The sequence below is a fragment of the Saccostrea cucullata genome, unplaced genomic scaffold (genome assembly GCF_032062105.1).
Source record: "Saccostrea cucullata isolate Sc308-1 unplaced genomic scaffold, CSIRO_AGI_Scuc_v1 ctg413, whole genome shotgun sequence".
Lineage (NCBI taxonomy): Eukaryota > Metazoa > Mollusca > Bivalvia > Ostreida > Ostreidae > Saccostrea > Saccostrea cuccullata.
In genome coordinates, this window is record NW_026927571.1 from 275,100 (window position 1) to 297,271 (window position 22,172).

A 22,172-nucleotide genomic window follows, 5' to 3' on the forward strand; every position below is an offset into this window, starting at 1 on the left:
AAAAATAGCCTATGAATATTCAAGGACCATCTTTAAAAGAGGTAGTACAATAAAATATACTTAAAGTATGTATCTGAATTGCTCTTCATGCTTTAATTGACTTATTAAGGGAAGCGTACAGAATGTAAAAAAAAAATCGTACTTAATTTTCCAATGTGGGTTAGGGTTAGCATAAGGGTTAGGCTGCAAGAGTTGGGATCAGCATTAGGGTTAGGCTGCAAGTGTTGGGATTAGCTTACTGGTTAGACTGCAAGGGTTAGGGTAAGAGTTTGGGTAAGGTTTAAACAAGAAATGCATGATGCTTTTGGTAAAATGGTAAAATGGTTAAATGTATAGAACTGTTCTTGATTTCGTAGTGCAAAAATTTCTTAATTTTACTTGAACTGAAATGTATAGAACTTTTCTTGATTTCGTAATGCAAAAATTTCTTAATTTTACGTGAACTGAAATAACTTGTCTTTTCATGATTTTAACATAGGTGATGCGTCTCAAATGCACAGATAACCACAAATAGGTTTAGTGTATAAAAACAAGAACTAACAATAAATACACATGTAAATAATTACCATTTTCCAACAAATTTTTAATCATGCAAATGTTTTTCATTTATACTGTGCACATCAACAAGACAAATGCCTTTTTTTTAGGTTTTGAGTCATTTTGTCAAGCACTAACAAATATTAACAAATGCTTTGCTTCGTCAAGGAGAAAAAATTCAAAAATTAGCATTAGTTCTCTTTCAGTTTAATATTTCAAAGTATAAATTCGAATTGACACTGTATACTTGCTTGTCATGTGGCAGCCAATTTCTTCAGTCATATAAATAAATAGACATGAGTCATTGTATAACTGGAGAAATCTGAAAACGGAATGACTTATAGAAATACAAAAAACTCATTGAAGATAAGTATTTGATGAACCTCTTAAGATGGTGGAAGAAAGCAATTTAGACTTGATTTGAAACAATCGCGATTATACCATTTTAAGATTGATGCAAAATATTTAAAAAGAAAAATATATACATGTACACGTGTATATATTCACACATATTTTATATACACAACATATTGTAAATACAGAAGTTTTCAATAAGCTTATATTAATGGGGTTTTATGAAGAGACATACTTTTGCAGTTGACGACTGACTTTTACAATTTAAACACAAATAAACTCCATTTACTAAAATGTAAAAGTCAGCTGTCGAATGTAAAAGTAAGTCTCTTCATAAAACTCCTATATTTGACAAATGTACTTTGCAAGTTATGCGTAAGCATTCAAGAAATTCATCAGAGTGAGAAGAGATTTAAATTAAACTTCATTAATTTTATATACAGCATCAAACTTATACTGCAGCAAAGTAAACCTCAAAATACATTTGCATGAAAAACATTGCATAAACATAGTCTGCGTTCAATGGACACTACATGTATATTCATTTATAGACATTTTATCCCATTGCATGTCTACACTGAACATCTTGTATTCTGAGATAGGTTGCTTCCTGTAAATTATGGTGCGGTTCTTCTTTAAGAGATTTTTGATAAGACAAAAGTGCCCCCTGATAGTCTTCACAAACCTCTTGACAGATCCCAAGAATCTGCCACGATACACCTCTTAATATTGTCTTAATATGACGTCCTTCGTCAGAATGAAGGAGAAGGTACAATTCATCAAGAGCCTCGTGTTGTTTTTGTGGGTTTCCACGGTAACACAACTCTAACAACATAAGTACCATAACATATGGAGGTACATCGATAAAATTTCGTGCTACCAAACTAAATTCAAATTCCAGTTCTTTTATCATGATCATACGTAAGTCAATGTCCACTTCTACAGTTTTCCCCATTCTTTCCATAAGTGGCAAGCTTCCAATCTCTCTATTATAACAATCTATATCTACAATACGATCATAAATGATATAAGGCTTTGTAATCTTCTCTTTTATCAAAGCCATAATTCATCATATTTACATGTATATCGAAGCACCTAGGTATGGTAGATTTAAGTATGTTCAAATTACGACTCCCTGGGGTAAGGCGTAGCCACAATGGCCGACCACAATTTGACATAGACATATATAGGAAAATTCCTTAAAACTGAAGGTGAGATTCCGATCCATGAAAGAAATGATACGGGACACTCAGACTGAGGTAATGTTGTAATAAATCAAAAGCAATTGACATGCTGGGCTAGCTGATAAATGTCGACATGTCCCACAGTGGGATTCGAATTTGCTACATTAGGATCAACTCCTGACTTCGCGACTCTTAGAGCAGACGCTCCAACCAATGCAAATTAGTATGAAAAACGTCAGTCAGCATTTGACTTAATGATATTATGTATTGCTGACATGGTCATTGTATCGATCGTGGAACTTACTGTAAACTACGGGGAAAAGTAACATTAAATTAATTGTTACGTCACATGGATCTAGCACATAAACTAGAGGTACTATGAGTACTCAGCTCACTAAATGATATCCCCGCATCTATTGTTGTTATTCTTTCTTTTGACAAATGTTCACTTACTGACTTTGTCATTCTTGTAGACATTGCTTTAAAATTAAACGTCTATTTGTATGTAAGTCGTATGAGGGAGTAGGAGTAGAGGAATGTTAAAACATCAAAGTGCAACTTTTTCTAGTTTTAATATGCGTATAAAAAGTAAATCCATACTTTTCACCTTTACCGACCGCTTAAGCTTTGCTAAAATTGTCAATGATTCCTGCCAACTGCCTATCTCAGTGAGCTATGCATTTTTTGTACAGCTGGTCTGCAAATTTTAAATTATAAGAGAAACTTTACATATTATTTTTACATGTACACATTTCTTTGTAATTGTTGTTTAACACATTCTGTTCTAAAATATGTAGCTTCTTTTATGCCCTGGAATGGTTCCTGTCTGAGTGACTCTTCATAGGACCGTAACGCCCCGTGTAAGTCTCCCACAACATGCTGACAGATCCCTAGTATCTGCCAGGATAGGTCTCTGGTGTAAAAAGGAACATATCTCCCGTCATCATAGAGCAACAGTGTCTGTAGGTCTGTCAGTGACTGTAAACACTGAGATCTATTACCTAGTCTATAGTGAGATAACACAGACAACATCTCTACCATAACAAATGGTGGTAAATGTTGGTCTTGCCTTCTCCTTTGTTGACTTACATTTTGTTCTAAAAATAATTCTTCAATACATGGAATATTGTGAAATAAATACACATCATCCACCCAGGCCAATCCCATTCTTTTAGACAAAGATAGATTACCTACAGTTTCATTGTACCTTTGTTTATCAAAAATATATTGATATATAATAAAGTCATCTAACAATTTTCGTTTAGTGAGATTACTGAATCGTACTGCTTTGTCATATCGTCTTGTTCTGTAGTAATACAATGCGAGATAAAGTAAATAAGGCACAGACCCTAATCTTGCTGCCATTTTCAACATGCCACAAATTTTTGTATCTAAGTTATAGATATTTTTATGGGTACAATATGAAGCACTATTTGTCATTATAAAGGCTGAACGAACAAGAGTCTGAGCAGTATAGTACTTTAATGTTAATAATTGGTGTGGTGAGTTTGAAAACCGAAATAGTGTGTTAATTGATTTTAAATAAAGATAAGATTCCCATATGGATTGAGCATGAACTCTTAAGCGATTGAATTCACGTATGCAACATATATCTAAATTTGCAATACTTATGAGTTCTCCCTCAGCAGGAGATAATTCAAAGGACGGGGTACTGAGGGCTGGTTCAAGGATTGATCTGAGAGTTGGACTCAGCAGTAAACAGGACACGCCCATTCTGTAATACTGATAAAGCTGTTGTAAAAGAGATTCACGTGAATCATCAACAATTTTGTTCATGAACATGTTGTTTTGTGGGATAAAAAAATTAGGGAAAACCCCACGATAAACACAATGAAGAAGATATTTAAAACAACTCCAAAAGCAATCCAGTAAGTTGTTTGGGCACCATCTCACTTGTCCTAATTGCATCATCCAGAACATTGTGGTTTTCATGTAATATGAACACAGTAATTCATCCTCCCCACAATTGATAACTTCCTTCAGAAATATTTTCAGGAGTCCGTAACATAGAAATTGTGCATGATTCATGGCACACACTAGTTGTTGCTCGGCTTGAGAAAATGATAACCTCCATTCCAGTTCGTTAGGAGTCACATCAACTTTACTACCAATAGGCACACAGTGACATTCATTTTTTAGGATTTTTTCTAACACAGGTACCGGCGGCCAGGTGTGTCTCTGGCATCTTTCAATCCAACTTCCTAATAGTTTAGGTCAAGGAAATGTGGCTAAACAGTAAGCTTCATCGAATTCAATAGGTCCATAGAAACTACTACTACAAGGACCATGAATTCTGACATTTTCAGGGTTAAAACCTGTCTTAATCTTTAACTGAAAAAATTGTTCTCTCCACAGCAGACTCGATAAATAAGCCCAACCATTAAAAAAAACAAAACATGATGCCGTGCCTATGTATTGCACTGGTGTTAGGAGGCGCAGTTTGACAAATCCTGGCGGTGTATCAGAATCTTCCATTAGCACAATAGTATGCTTTGATGTATTATAAAGCTGAGCCTGGGAGATGTCAGTAATTAATTTATAATTACAAAGCCAGAACATTGAATCCATGTCAGATGATGTCAACCTAAATCCCTCTCTATAACTACCACTATCCATTACAGTATATCCTCTATGATTATTAACAGGTTTCTGTATCATCTCTTTTATGTCGATCACGTCCCTTCTGATGGCCACTTCTGTCGGTGTCCCTATCTTCCCACACAGACCAACATACAGGACACCTGATAGACGGGTGATATGATCCATCCTCTGAATAGGTTATGTTTATATAATCATTATATAAAGGAAAGTCAGAATTTTATATCATTTTTGAGGAATTTAACATTTCTGATAGATATTAAAATGAACATAATTATACATACATGTATATGTAACACTATAAGCTCTTCAAATGGCGGGCTGTGCTTTATCTGTTAAAGGGAAATACCGATATCCAGAAAATCTTGTTTCGTTTTCTGTTTAAGCATTTGAATAGTTATTTATGGAACGCCGTGTGAAGAACTTTTATTATATAATGGTATTTTGTCATTATATGATGGTATTTTGTTATTATATGATGATATTTTGTCATTATATGCTGGTACATGTACTTTGTCATTATATGATGGTATTTTGTCATTATATTATGGTATTTTGTCATTATATGCTACTACTTTACATTAAATGATGGTATTTTGTCATTATATTATGGTATTTTGTCATTATATGCTACTACTTCTCATTAAAACATTGCTGTGTTGTCATTCCTTTGTTCTTGCACTCTTAAAATGTACGTACATGTATGGCAGTCCGATATTAGTGAGCAGTCTGATATTAATCGTAATATCAGAGTGTCTCAGCACTGATATCCTTCAAATTGGACTGCTACTGAACAAAAGAAATAAAAGGTGTGCTAATTTAACAAAAATCAATTTAAATTTCTAACATGATGATTTAGAAAGTTTAAAACATTGCAAAAAAAAATCAAACTTTCATTTACATTGAATAAAGTATGATAGGAAGAAGCACATGCGGAAGACCAGATAATGCAAAGTAAAAACAAACATAAAAAAAATACAAAAAAACGGTAAACTTCTAATAAACGTATTAAAATTGTAAAAGTGTTTCAACCCCTTTTCTCTTGTTTTTGAAAAAGACTGGACACACTGGGGGTCCGCAGAGAAGGAAATAAACTTTCAAAGCCCAAACAATAAATTCATAATAAAACACAAATTTCATTTTTCTTATCAAAAGGAAAATGCATATAGATGCAAAATCAAAGTAACTAGGCCTAGTATATGATAATTAATACTCAATTTGAAAGATTCGCAACGGTTCCCTCAAAACTCCTGGATTATTGATTATATTTGTTTTTTCTGTATTATGAAACATCAAAAAGATAGGTATATGTTGACGCTTATCATAGAAAATAAAATGGACAAGTGTACCTTTAGAATCTGCATAATATTCTGTAAATATTCTTCATATCGTTAATTTCCCTTCGTTTTAAATTCATCATTCACTAGATTGTATAATAATTCGTTGCACTGATTTAATCTCCGTGTGTGTTTAAATGAAGAAAAATTTTGTCCCGAATCTCCTTTTCAAATTCTTTCAAATACTTTCTTCAGTGTAGCCAAATCACAATATACTGAGTACTTTTCACTTAAGCCTGTTGCTTCAATGGTCATTAACACCTTATCTTTTGTTCTAATTTCGGACTGTCTCAGGTAACTCAAAAGCAATGTTTTAAGTACGATATACGCCTCATACAATTCTGTATTAAAAATAACTGTCTGATATCTTTTAGTACAGAACTGTATTCGGCATAAATCCAATACTTATATGCTACTACTTTGTAATTATATGCTACTACTTTTCATTGTTTTCATCATTCATTAAGAATACAATCTGATGGACAGTAGTGATATCATGTGGTTCTGTGTGCCATGCCGAGAAAAAGTGGAGAAAAATATCATTGTGGACAGAGAAATTGAGGAGAGATGTAAAGACATGATGAAGATGTTCGACAGCAGAATGAAGTATCTGGAGGACGAGCTGGAGAATAAATGCAGTGAAAATCAAGTGAGGGAGATAGTTTCTGAGGCAATACAGAAATCAACAGAATCAAATCAAGCTGATACAGAGGACGAGGCTGCTAGAGAATCTGGAAAACACACCGTGCCAGTATCAGCAGTACTGAGTGAATTAATGAGAGGAAAAACAGAGAATGTAACATGATCATCTATGGGATAGAGGAAAGTGACTCAGACAATAAGGAAGTACGTCGTTCCTATGACACAGATCAGGTGAAAGAAATTGCTGATGTTTGTGAAGTGAACATCCCAGATGAAAGCATAATAAAGTTATTGAGACTTGGTAAATTTAATAAGGATAAGAAACGCCGTCCATTGTTCGTTACTTTCTCATCCCCAGAAAAAAAAGTGGAGTTCTTTAAACGAGGTGGAAAGTTGCGGGAAAAGATTGAATTCAGTGAAGTACTACTCGCAAATGATTTGACACGGACAGAGAGGGAAAATGAAAAGAAACTGTATATGAAAGCCAAGGAAGTGAATAAAAATGGTTCGGGGGAATTCAATAACAGTGTGCACGGTCCACCTTGGGCAAGGAAAGTGGTAAAGCTCAGGGTAAGCGATCCAGACTAGAAGATACAAAGAGGAATGTAAATAATGTATATAGTTTTAAAGTGATAAACAAACTTTCGTTCTTTTACACCAATGCAGACCAATTTAGAAATAAGTTCAATGAGTTCCAGGTCAGGATAAAACAAAGCCATTGATAATAGGAATAACAGATGAAGGCAAAAAATGCAACATGTGCACCTAATCCAGCTGAATATACGATGGATTGGACGAAGGAATACAGGATGTTTCATGTAAATATTGAAAGCAGCATAGGTAGAGCACTACTTTTATATGTACATGATTCTCTTTTTGCAGAGAAGGCAAAACTTTCAGCGTCCTTTGAGGAGCAGCTTTTTGTGAAAATAAAGATTAACAGCACAAACTATTTCCTAGTTGGCCTTATTTATCGGTTAACGTCAGACAATACCGAAAAAAAACATGAATGTTTAAGAAACCTAGCTAATAACTGAAGCCTCAAGAATGAAGTGCAAACACTATCTCATTATGGGAGATTTCAACTATCCTAATATAGACTGGGATTTACTGTGTACAAAAAGTGATAACTCTGCTGAGCAGAAATTCATAGATTGTCTGCAGGACAACTTCATGTTCCAAACCGTCACAAAACCAACAAGGTGGAGAGGAACGAACATTTCAACCATTTTGGATCTTGTGAGCACAAAGGATGAAAATTCTGTGGAGGAAATGGAATACCAAAGCGGATTAGGAAAGAGCGACCACTTATCTGCTTTAACTATGTTTGCAGTGCAATACTGGAAAGTATATTAACTCAAAAAGTAAAACGAGACAAGGAATCGGGGAACTGTGTGTCGACCCTAAAAATCCAAAGTCCAATAAAACAGAAGTGGATGAAGAGAAAGCAAATATTTTAGCAGCCTTTTTAGTAGCGTTTTTACACAAGAACCTGAGGAAGCCATACCTGAAGTGGACAAACGCCCTATCAAGAAGGAATGGACATAATTAAGAATATTGGAGGAAGGAATTATCAAAGCACTGAACCTGTTAAAGCCAGATAAGTCAGCAGGATTAGACAACATGCATCCAAGGCTATGGAGGGAATTAAGAGTGGAATTAGCAGAACCCCTTGCAAGAATCTTTAGGAAGTCAGTAGATGAGAGAAAAGTTCAAGAAGAATGGAAAACAGCACGTATTAGCGCGATCATTAAAAAAGGAAACAAGGCGATAGCAGGAAACTACAGACCAGTGAGCTTAACGTCAGTGGTGTGTAAAGTCATGGAGAGACTAGTTAGGGACCACATAATAGATCACTTTGTAAGCAACAGCCTCTTTACAACTAAACAATATGGCTTTATCAGTGGTAGATCAACTTCACTACAACTGTTAAGGGTATTAGAGGAATGGACAGAGTCTTTGGACAGAGGACATGATGTTGACTGTATCTACATGTACTATCAAAAGGCCTTTGATACTGTCCCACATAACAGACTGCTTAAGAAACTGGAAGCATATGGAATAGGAAAAGAACTTATAGAATGGATAAGGAACTACCTAAGTGGAAGGAAACAACAAGTATCCATAAACGGGGCAACATCTAAATGGCATATCGTAAGTTCCAGCATTCCACAGGGGTCAGTAATTAGGCCGATAATGTTCGTCATATTTATCAACGATTTCCCTGATATCGTGAGCTCTACTGTGTACCTATTTGCCGACGACACGAAAATCTTCAACATAGTTAAGAGTAGGGAAGATAAAATGACACTTCAAAGAGATCTTGAGAAACTAACGGAAAAATGTAAACACATGCACATTGGAAAGAAAGACCGAGACCAAGACTTTGAGTATGAGCTGTTAGGACGCACTCTGGAGAAGGTACAAGAGGAAAAAGACATAGGAGTCATCATAGATGAACAACTCAGCTTTGACAGACACATAAGCGAGAAGGTGAAAAAGGCAAACTCTATTTTTGCAATGTTAAGGCGAACTTTTCAACATTTAGACGAAGAAACTTTCATTCCTCTTTATAAGACATTTGTCAGGACACATTTAGACTATGCCAGTTTGGTCTGGTTCCCTTTCAAATCATGACACATAGAGTTGATTGAAGGAGTGCAGAGAAGAGCTACCAAGCAGATTCCATGGAATAGCTTACCAGAGGATGTTGTAAGTGCTAAAACTCTGAATACCTTCAAGAATAGACTAGACAACTTCTGGAATGACCAGGATGTGCTCTATAATTACAAAGTAGACTTTAAAACCGATTACACCCGTAGTCACCCAAGTAGTCACAAAGCAAGTTTGGAGTCCGACGAAGAGGACCTTGACAGGACCTGTGTTGGAAAAATACCAGAAGTAACCATAAGTAAATAAGCATTATATGCTACTATTTTGTCATTATATGCTATTACTTTGTCATTATATGCTACTACTTTTTCATCATATGCTGGAAATTTGTCATTATATGATGATACTTCAACATTAGGCCCCCTATATGAAGATAAATTTTAAACAGGTATAACATCAGGATCGGGATACCGTTAAGTAGTATGAAGTTTAAGTGAAATAATGGTGCAAAAAATATAATACCGCCTTTTCTTTTGAAAAGTTGTCCTGTGAAAAATGTGTTTCCAAACCTTTCTGAAAGACTTTCATGATTTTAAGCAAAAAAATGGTGGGTAAAGGGGGGTTGTTGTAAAATAACAATATATCATCAAAATTAACAGCGAAGATTAGAGCACACTTGTTGGTAAAATGTGTAATAACATCTACACTGACAAAGCTTTGTTTGCCGTATATGGCTATTGATATTAATACGCACAGAGGATCGTACCCACGAGCAACTGACCAATCGTTGAATAGCAACGTTTACGCCAAATACATACATTTTACTTAGAACACGTGGTTCAGGTCAATCTATGATCATGACAATAATACAAATGAATTAAAGGTATATGGAATTCAAATTATGTACAATTGAAAAAACAGTTTTGTATAATTGAAAGAATGCAAAATACATTATATGATTATTCTACGAAATGGAACTTGTCTCTTGATATATCGAAAACAAAATTGTTATTTTTTAGAAACGAAGATAAATTACGTAAGGAAGAAAAACGGCATTTAAATGGTGAACCAATTGAAATTGTTGACCAATTTATATATTTCGGTGTGCTTTTGATTGATTGATTCATTGTTAACTGTTTAAGGTCCCTCTCCAGAAAATTTCACTGATATGGAGACGTCACCATTGCCGGTGAACGGCTGCAAATTTAGTCCTATGCTCGGCACTCAAGGCCATTGAGTAGGGAGGGATCTTTATCGTGCCCAACCTGCTGTGACACGGGGCCTCGGTTTATACGGTCTCATCCGAAGGACCGCACCATTTAGTCGCCTTTTAGGACAAACAATGGGGTACTGAGGACCTATTCTAACCCGGATCCCCACGGGAAGAGGTGTACATTTGAATTATAAAGGAAAATTTAATAATACACAAAAACAGCTGGCAATCCAGGTTGAAAAGCAATGTTTTCGATGAAATCAATAATCAACCAAATCTGTCTAAATACTGAATCAATGTTTTCACTTTTTGATACTTATGTTTCAAGCATATGTTAAATTATGGTTGTGAAATATGGGATGGACGCAATGCTAGTGATATTGAAAATGTGCACTTGGACTTTATTAAAATTGTTTTAGGTGTAAGAAGGAGCCATGTTTATGTTGAAACTAGTAGACTGCCTATGAAAATTGTTCGCATTTTTGCTTTTCTAAATTTTGGTTCAAGCTGTTAAAAACTGACAATTGTATTTTGAAAATGTGTTATGAATATTTGTTCAATGAATGTGATGTTATACCTTAAAAAATGTTCCAATACAAGTCTATACGGAAAAAAGTCCAACAATTTTAATGTTTTCAAGAGCGGGCAAAAAAATCAATGTTGGACTGCTGAGTGAGATGTTGGACCGCTAGGAGAGATGTTGGACCGCTTACGTCACAGAATTGGCAGAGCTTAATGTCATTTTCATTCGTTGGTGTTAAACAGTGACAGAAATGATGTATCATTACGGAATATAGTTCAAAATACACGTATGTCAAAAAATATAAAACAAAATGTATAACAAAACATTTATTGACAGAGTTATCGGGCAAAATGCATTTTGCAGGACCCTCGAACCAAACTTTCTGCTTTCTGCCTAACGGCCTCAGGCAGACAGCTTGGTTCTTGGGTCCGACAAAATGCATAACCTTTCAATTGAAACTGTCAGGCATAGAAATATTGTGAAGGAATTTAGATTTTGAAAATTTTGTAAAAACATCATAGAAGATGATATTCATTTTATTTTAATTTGTCCCCTATACGTACAAGGACTTGAGAAGTAAATATCGGTATATTAAAGGTTTTTACTGAAAAAAAACATCTGCATTCAAACTAGTCCATTTATTGAAAATATTAGTGTACAAAACTTTTCTGAGCTTTGTAATTTAGGTAAATTTCTGCATTTAGCTTTTTCAAAATTTATAAATGAAAAGATGTGATTCATTCTTCGTTTGTCCAGTCGTATATCAGTATATTTATTTACATTTATTATGCGATTCAAAGTTTTTATATCTAATGTATAGACGCGCCATTCCAAGTGACTTCATTATATAAACTAGGTGCTGTTTTTTCATGCATTGATACCATACCATACCATACCATACCAAACTATATTTGTAATAAATTGTGACAATACGGATGTATTAAGCAATAAAGAATAATGATAATTAAAGATAGATACAATAGAATTACAAATAGGTACAATTGAATTAAAAATAGATTCGAATGAATTAAAGATAGGTTCAATTGATTTGAAGTTAGGTACAAATATTTGAAGATACGTACAATTATTTCAATATATATATTGTTAATCTGGCGTTTCATAAATATTTACTTCGAATAAGAAATAGAAGCAATTATAAAAATTTCCTCTACAAAACTAAAAATAACATTCTGACGTTACAAAATTATATTGTTTCATACGCTGGTTCTATTATACGTAGCTTATAAAGAAAGAAAATCCATAGTCTGGCGTCCATCAAAAGTTGTAGGAAAATCTATATAAACATCTTAAAAAGAAAAAAAAATATATAAGAGAGTTAACTCTAAATGTCTTAGATCCTGAGCAATAATAGTCCATGTGATCTCAATCCTATGAAAAAATAGACTTGATTTTGTCTAAAAGTGTATGCACATTCCCCCCTTTTCTGGTATTTCTTAAACTTATTACTCTCTCACTCACCTCGATATTTAGAGATATCGGCGACGTATTATTGATTTCATTTCTATTCAGATATCAACTCAGTATTATATAGTGAAACTGAAATAGAAAGATACCTCAGTGTATGATATGCTTGTTTCATATTTTAATATTTTATGAGGAAAAAATGGTTAAGAGTACCTTTATACAACATTAGCACTTTGATTAAAGTTATGAATTCTACTTTTCCAGTTGACTTGATAAGCAAGGCATTCTCTTTAAGCACGAACGATTAAGATAACGTATCAACAAACAAGTTGGTGAAACAAGGATTCTAATTGTCTCGTTTTAAGTCAGCATTTTGCAAGTTCTCTAGTTGATATAATGACCCAGTAAGCAAAAAGATATTAATTAAGTCGTACATTTGTATTTTGTAAGGCAATAAAATGTACTTGCATTTACCGACAAGAAAAATAAATTTTATGATCAAATAAAATAATAAATAGCATGTAAATACTTAAAATTTCTTTATTTTTTTATAAAATAAACATTCTGACGAGCAGTATTTCATATACACGAGTTTAATATATATTTTTTCATAGCAATGTTTAAATACAATTTTAAAAGTATCACAATGATTTATATTCAAACGAACGAAGAGAGACAGAATATAACTATATTCGTTTTGAAAACATGTAGAGGTGGACATCATTATATCATTTTTTTTATATTTACTTTCGCTTTGTTTTTCTACAAAGCCAGCTGTGAAATTGATTTGAAAATCATTTTCGTGTATACTCAAGCGTAGAAATATACATAGAGAAACATGCGTTATCGTGGCGTCACAATACTGCTACAGAGACGTAAGTAAAACTACATGTATAACAATAAAGGGCAGCGAGAAATTCAAATATTAAGTATATTTTCGGTGCTTCCAAACATGTAAAATGTAAATATAAGGAATGTTTTTAAGTTTAGTGTGAATTATTGGTGTGAGAATAACACAGACTTGCACGTAGGCATATTTTTTTATTAAGCACTAGCGAGCTTCATGAAATATGCCAAGGTGACAAGTCTGTGTGATTCACACACCAATTACTCATAAAAAACTTAAAATCTTTCCATATAAAATTTTATGTTGTATTACTATTAAACCCTCAGGTTTAGGCTGCATAGGTTAAAGTTAGCATTAGGGTTAGGTTAGTCAGGGTTAGGCTGCAAGGTAAGGGTTAGCATAAGGTTAGGTAAGTCAGGGTTTGTCTGCAAGGGTTAAGGTTAACATTAGGGTTAAGCATGTTAAGGTTACATGTACGTTAGTCACGGTTTGTCTGCATGGGTTAGGGTTAGCATCAGGGTTAGGGTTAGCATTAGCGTTATGTTAGTCAGGGTTAGGCTGCAAGGTTAGGGTTAGCATAAGGGTTAGGTTAGTCAGGTTTAGGCTAAAGGGTTACGGTTAGCATTAGAGTCAGGGTTACATGTAGGTTAGTCAGAGTTTGTCTGCATGGGTTAGGGTTAGCATTAGGGTTAGGGTTAGCATTAGCATTAGGAAAGTCAGGTTTAGGCTGCAAGGGTAAGGGTTAACATTAGGGTTGGGGTTACGTGTAGGTTATTCAGATTTTGTCTGCATGGGTTAGGGTCAGAGTTAAGGTCAGGGTTTAAAAAGAAATACATGATGCTTTTGCTAAAGGTAAAGGAACACTTGGAATTGATATCACGTGACCTAAGGAAATGAAAAAAAGCCTATGAATATTCAAGGATCATCTTTTAAGAAGTTGTACAATAAAATGCACATATAACCACCAATAGATTTTGTGAATAAAAACCAGAACCAACAATGTCAAATACAAGTAATTACCATTTTCCACCATATTTTTAATCATATAGAATTCTATCATTTATACTGTGCACATCAACAGGACAAATGCTTCTTTTTAGGTGCTGAGTCATTTGGTCAAGCACATAAAATATGAACACATGCTTTGCTTCGTCAAGGAGTGAAGATTTTAGAAATTAGCATTACTTGTCTTTCGTTTTAATATATCAAGTATAAATGCAAATTGACATTGTGTACTTGCTTGTCATGTAGAATCCCATAACTTCAGTCATACAAATAAGTAGACATGAGTCATCGTATAACTGGAGAAAGCTCCGAAAAAGAATGATCTACTTATAGATATTTGATGAACCTCTTGGGATGGCGGAAAAAAGCAATTCAGACGTAACTTGAAACAATCACAATTATACCATTTTGAGATTGATGCAAAATATTAAAGAGAAAATTATATATATTTATATATTTTCACATATATTTAATATACACAAACATATTTTAATACAGTAGTTTTCACTAAGCTTTTTATATTCGACAAATGTGCTTTGCAAGTTATATGTAAACACTCCAGAAATTCATCAGAGTGAGAGCAGAATTATACAAACATTGATTTTATATAAAACATCTAACATATACTACAGCAGAATAAACAAGAAAATACGATTGCATAAACACTATTGCATAGACATAAAGTCTTGAGTTCGATGAATACTATTCATTTAGAGACATCTTTATCCCATTGCGAGTCTACACTGTACATCTTGTATTCTGAGATAGGTTGCTTCCTGTAAATTATGATGCGGTACCTTTTTTTTTTTTTTTAGAGATTTTTGATAAGACAAAAGTGCCCCCTGATAGTCTTCACAAACCTCTTGACAGATACCAAGAATCTGCCACGACATACCTCTTAATATTGTCTTAATATGACACCCTTCATCAGAATGGAGGAGAAGATACAATTCATGAAGAGCCTCGTGTTGTTTTTGTGGGTTTCCACGATTACACAACACTAACAACATAAGTACCATAACATCTGGAGGTACATCAATAAAATTTCGTGCTGCCAAACTAAATTCAAATTCTAACCCTTTTATCATGATCATACGTAAGTCCATGTCCACTGCTACAGTTTTTCTCATTATTTCCATGAGTGACAAGCCTCCAATCTCTCTATTATAACACTCTATATCAACAATACGATCATAAGTCCTAAAGGCTTTGTAATCTTCTCTTTTATCAAAGCAATTCATCATATCTATATGGAAGCACCTAGGTATGGTAGATTCAAGTATGTTCAAATTACGACTCCCTGGGGTAAGGCGTAGCCACAATGACCGACCACAATTTGACATAGACATATAGGAAAATTCCTTAAAACTGAAGGCGAGATTCCGATCCATGAAAGAAATGATACGGGACACAAACAGCGACTCAGACTGAGGTTATGTTGTAATAAATCAAAAGCAATTGACATGCTGGGCTAGGTAATAAATGTCGACATGTCCCACAGTGGAATCGAATTTGCTACATTAGGATTAACTCCTGACTTCGCGACTCTTAGAGCAGACGCTCCAACCAATGCAAATTAGTATAAAAAACGTCAGTCAGCATTTGACTTAATGATATTATGTATTGCTGACAAAGGTCATTGTATCGATCGTGGAACTTACTGTAAAGTACGGGGAAAAGTAACATTAAATTAATTGTGACGTCACATGGATCTAGCACCTAAACTAGAGGTACTATGAGTACTCAGCTCACTAAATGATATCCCCGCATCTATTCTTATTATTCATTCTTTTGACAAATGTTCACTTACTGACTTTGTCATTCTTGTAGACATTGCTTTAAAATTAAACGTCTATTTGTATGTAAGTCGTGAGTGGGAGTAGGAGTAGAGGAATGTTAAAACATCAAAATGCAACTTTTTATAGTTTTAATATGCGTATAAAAAGTAAATCCATACTTTTCACCTTTACCGACCGCTTAAGCTTTGCTAAAATTGTCAATGATTCCTGCCAACTGCCTATCTCAGTTTGCCATGCATTTTTTGTACAGCTGGTCTGCACACTTTTAAATTATAAGAGAAACTTTGCATATTATTTTTACATGTACATGTACATATTTCTTTGTAATTGTTGTTTAACACATTCTGTTCTAAAATATGTAGCTTCTTTTATGCCCTGTAATGGTTCCTGTCTGAGCGACTCTTCAAAGGACCTTAACGCCCCGTGTAAGTCTCCCACAACATGCTGACAGATCCCTAGTATCTGCCAGGATAGGTCTCTGGTGTATAAAGGAACTTTTCTCCTGTCATCATAGAGCAAAAGTGTCTGTAGGTCTGTCAGTGACTGTAAACACTGAGATCTATTACCCAGTCTATAGTGAGATAACACAGACAACATCTCTACTATAACAAGTGGTGGTAAATGTTGGTCTGACCTTCCGTTTTGTTGACTCACATTTTGTTCTAAAAATAATTCTTCAATACATGGGATATTGTGAAATAAATACACATCATCCACCCAGGCCAATCCCATTCTTTTAGACAAAGATAGATTACCTACAGTTTCATTGTACCTTTGTTTATCAAAAATATATTGATATATAATAAAGTCATCTAACAATTTTCGTTTAGTGAGATTACTGAATCGTACTGCTTTGTCATATCGTCTTGTTCTGTAGTAATACAATGTGAGATAAAGTAAATAAGACACAGACCCTAATCTTGCTGCCATTTTCAACATGCCACAAATTTTTGTATCTAAGTTATAGATATTTTTATGGGTACAATATGAAGCACTATTTGTCATTATAAAGGCTGATCGAACAAGAGTCTGAGCAGTACAGTTCTGTAATGTTAACAACTGGTATGGCGAGAATGATAACTGAGATAGTGTGTTAATTGATTTTAAGTAAAGATAACATTCCCATATGTGTTGAGCAGGAACTCTAAATCGATTGAATTCACGTATGCAACATATATCTAAATTTGCAATACTTATGAATTCTCCCTCAGCAGGATATAACACAAAGCTAGTTAGGGCTGGTTCAAGGATTGATCTGAGAGTTGGACTCGACAGTAGACAGGACACGCCCATTCTGTAATACTGATAAAGCTTTTGTAAAAGAGATTCACGTGAATCATCAACAATTTTGTTCATGAACATGTTGTTCTGTGCGATAAAAAAATTAGGGAAAACCCCACGATAAACACAATGAAGAAGATATTTAAAACAACTCCAAAAGCAATCCAGTAAGCTGTTTGGGCACCATCTCACTTGTCCTAATTGCATCATCCAGAACATTGTGGTTTTCATGTAATATGAACACAGTAATTTATCCTCCCCACAATTGATAACTTCCTTCAGAAATATTTTCAGGAGTCCGTAACATAGAAATTGTGCATGATTCATGGTACACACTAGTTGTTGCTCGGCTTGAGAAAATGATAACCTCCATTCCAGTTCGTTAGGAGTCACATCAACTTTACTACCAACATGACCAATAGGCATACAGTGACATTCACTTTTTAGGATTTTTTCCAACACAGATACCGGCGGCCAGGTGTGTCTCTGGCATCTGTCAACCCAACTTCTTACTAGTTTAGGCCAAGGAAATGTGGCTAAACAGTGAGCTACATCGAATTCGATAGGTCCATAGAAAGTACTACTACAAGGACCATGGATTCTGACATTTTCGGGGTTAGGAACTCTCTTAATCCTGTATTGAAAATAGTGTTCTCTCCACAGCAGACTTGATAAATAAGCCCCGCCATTAAAGAAAACAAGACATGGTACCATGCCTATGTATGGCAGTGGTGTCAGGAGGAGTAATCTGACAAATCCTGGCGGTGTATCAGAATCTTCCATTAGCACAATATTATGCTTTGATGTATTATAAAACCGAGACTGGGAGATGTCAGTGATTAATTTATAATTACAACACCATAACATTATATCAATGTCAGATGAACTCAGCCGAAATCCCTCTCTATTACTACCACTTTCCATTACAGCATATCCATTATGATTATTAACAGGTTTCTCTATCATATCTTTTATGTCCGACACGTTCCTTCTGATAGCCACTTCTGTCGGTGCCCCTATCTTACGACACAGACCAACATACATGACCTCTGATAGACGGGGAATATGATCCATCCTGTGAATAGGTTATGTTTATTTAATCATTATTGGAAGGAAAGTCAGAATTTTATATCATTTTTGAGAAATTTAACATTCCTGATAGATATTAAAATGAACATAATTATACATACATGTATATGTAACACTATAAGGGTTTTCTTGTATTCTCTTCAAATGGCGGGCTGTGATTTATCTGTTAAAGGGAAATACCTATATCCAGAAAATCTTGTTTCGTTTTCTGTTTAAACATTCGAATAGTTATTTATGGAACGCCGTGTGAAGAACTTTCATTATACATGTATAATGGTATTTTGTCATTATATGATGGTATTTTGTCATTATATGATGATATTCTGTCATTATATGCTGGTACTTTGTCATTATATTATGGTATTTTGTCATTATATGATGTTACTTCGTCATTATATGATGGTATTTTGTCATTATATTATGGTATTTTGTCATTATATGATGTTACTTTGTCATTTTATGATGTTATTTAGTCATTATACCCTAAAATCTTGAAAATAAGCCTAGGCTTATTTTAAGTTTTGGTAAGAAAGTGGGGGCTTATTTTCAAGACCGGCTTATTTTCAAATTGCGGCTTATTATCAAAGCAAAAAACTGGTAAGAGAAGAGAGCACTCTTGTATTCATTGGCGTTTCCCGGTGTAAGTTCTTTAGGATTGTCGACTCTAAATTTTGAGAATGCCGATCCCGAAAGGTTAATTTTATTGTATACAGCATATGAATTTATATGAAATATAAACTTGTTTTTAAAAAGTAAAAATAATATTTAAGATATCGGCTTGCAATTGAATTACTTGATATATTAATCAAACTAACTCATATCTAAACAACTCAACTATACGGTACATTGAAATTTAATTACTACCAAGCCCTGCCGATCAGCAGGTTTCTTGCTTCGGGCAGTATTACCTGGCAGTTCAATGCTTTACAAACAAAAACTTCCTTTTATCTATTTACTTATTTAATTACCATCCCAAACACATCATTAGCTTGTACAGGTCTTGATTAGATAATTATTGTTCTGACAATTTTATGGAAAAAAAATTCACCATTTAAGCTGGTTCTGCAGTTAATTTTATTTTTTAACCAGCGTGACATGATTTCTGGTAATAAAAAATAAACTTTATAAATAAACAACCCTTTATTTTGTAATTTTACATAAGTTTATTAGTGACATCGTTACTCCTTTGTACTATGCCATATGCATAAGTTGGTAAAGGTTAAACGAATTAAAGAAAGATAACTTTTTATTTTGCACAGGAAATAAATATTGTCAAAGTTTCCACTTGTCAGATTTTTAAGACGAGAAAATCTTCAAATGTTGAACATCTTTCCTAAATCGCATTGTCATGACCGGCTTATTTTCAAAACTGGCTTATTTTCGAATAATTTTTAATGCAAGAAATGGGTGGCTTATTTTCAAAACCGGCTTATTATTAAATCCGTCTTATTTTCAAGATTTTAGGGTATTATGGTATTTTGTCATTATATGCTACTAAATTTCATTAAAACATTGCTGTGATGTCATTCCTTTGTTCTTGCACTCTAAAAATGTACCTATGGCAGTCTGATATTAGTGAGCAATGTGATATTAATCGTAATATCAGACTGTCTCAGCACTGATATCCTTCAAAATTGGACTGCTACTGAACAAAAGAAATAAAAGGTGGGATAATTTAACAAAAATCAATTTAAATTTCTAACATGATGATTTAGAAAGTTAACATTACACTTACAGAATTGCAAAAAAAAAAATCAAACTTTCATTTACATCGTATATACTATGATAGTAAGAAGCACATGCAGAAGACCAGATAATGCAAAGTGAAAACAAACATTAAAAAATACAAAAAAAAGGGAAAATTCTAATAAACGTATTAAAATTGGAAAAGTGTTTCAACCCCTTTCTCCTGTTTTTGAAAAAGACTGGACACACTTGGGTCCCCATAGAAGGAAATAAACTTTCAAAGCCCAAACAATAAAATTCATAATAAAACACAAATTTCATTTTTCTTATTAAAAGGAAAATGCATATAGATGCAAAATCAAGGTAACTAGGCCTAGTATATGATAATTGATACCCAATTTGAAAGATTCGCAACGTTTCCCTCAAAACTCCTGGATTATTGATTATATTGGTTTTTTCTGTATTATGAAACATAAAAAACATAGGTTTGTGTTGTAAATGGACTAGTGTACCTTTAGAATCTGCATAATATTCTGAAAATATGTTTCATATCTTTAATTTCCCTTCGTTTCAAATTCATCATTCACTAGATTGTATAATAATTCGTTGCACTGATTTAATCTCCGTGTATGTTTAAATGAAGAAAAATTTTGTTCCAACTCTCCTTTTCAAATTCTTTCAAATACTTTCTTCAGTGTAGCCAAATCGCAATATACTGAGTACTTTTCACTTAAGCCTGCTGCTTCAGTGGTCATTAACACCTTATCTTTTGTTCTAATTTCGGACTGTCTCAGGTAACTCAAAAGCAATGTTTTAAGTACGATATACGCCTCATACAACTCTGTATTAATAGATATCAGGCAGTTTTCGGTCCTAACGGGCCTAAAACTGTCTGATATTTTTTAATACAGAACTGTATTTGGCATAAATCCAATATTTATATGCTACTACTTTGTCATTATATGCTACTACTTTTCATTATTTTCATCAGTCATTAAGAATACAATCTGATGGACAGTAGTGATATCATGTGATTCTGTGTGTCATGCCGAGAAAAAAGTGGAGAAAAATATCATTGTGGACAGAGAAATTGAGAGGAGATGTAAAGACATGATGAAGATATTCGACAGTAGCATTAAGTATCTGGAGGACGAGCTGGAGAAGAAATGCAGTGAAGATCAAGTGAGGGAGATAGTTTTTGAGGCAATACAGTAATCAACAGAATCAAAAAAAGCTGATACAGAGGACGAGACTGCTAGTGAATCCGGAAAACACACCGTGCCAGTATAAGCAGTACTGAGTGAATTTATGAGAGGAAAAACAGAGAATGTAACATGAACATCTATGGGATAGAGGAAAGTGACTCAGACACTAAGGAAGTACGTCGTTCCTATGACAGGGATCAGGTGAAAGAAATTGCTGATGTTTGTGAAGTGAACATCGCAGATGAAAGCATGATAAAGTTAGTGAGACTTGCTAAATTTAATAAGGATAAGAAACGCCGTCCATTGCTTGTTACCTTCTCATCCCCAGAAAAAAAGTGGAGTTCTTTAAACGAGGTGGAAAGTTGCTGGAAAAGATTGAATTCAGTGAAGTACGACTCGCAAATGATTTGACACGCACAGAAAGGGAAAATGAAAAGAAACTGTATATGTATTAACTGAATAAAAATGGTTTGGGGGGATTCAATTACCGTGTGCAAGGAAAGTGGTAAAGCTCAGGGTAAGCGATCCAGACTAGAAGATACAAAGAGGAATGTAAATGATGTATATCGTTTTAAAGTGATAAACAAACTTTCGTTCTTTTACACCAATGCAGACCAATTAAGAAATAAGTTCAATGTGTTCCAGATCAGGATAAGGGACACAAAGCCATTGATAATAGGAATAACAGAAATGAAGGCAAAATATGCAACATGTGCACCTAATCCAGCTGTATATACGATGGATTGGACGAAGGAATACAAGATGTTTCATGTAAATATTGAGAGCAGCATAGGTAGCATAGGTAGAGGAGTA

At 34.1% G+C, this 22,172-nt stretch overlaps 2 protein-coding genes across 2 annotated transcripts; both read right to left on the reverse strand.

Moving 5' to 3' along the window:
* Positions 1-1,890: 1,890 nt before the first annotated feature.
* LOC134274796 (uncharacterized) lies at positions 1,891-18,645 on the reverse strand. Its single transcript, XM_062757026.1, has 3 exons — positions 18,570-18,645; positions 2,826-4,865; positions 1,891-1,896 (listed from the first exon to the last, which is right to left on the reverse strand). The coding sequence occupies exons 2-3, from the start codon at positions 4,122-4,124 to the stop codon at positions 1,891-1,893; spliced, it is 1,305 nt and encodes a 434-aa protein (XP_062613010.1). The 5' UTR covers positions 4,125-4,865; positions 18,570-18,645.
* On the reverse strand, positions 16,911-18,453 carry LOC134274797 (uncharacterized). Its single transcript, XM_062757027.1, has 2 exons — positions 17,292-18,453; positions 16,911-16,969 (listed from the first exon to the last, which is right to left on the reverse strand). The coding sequence occupies exons 1-2, from the start codon at positions 18,451-18,453 to the stop codon at positions 16,911-16,913; spliced, it is 1,221 nt and encodes a 406-aa protein (XP_062613011.1).
* Positions 18,646-22,172: the final 3,527 nt, after the last annotated feature.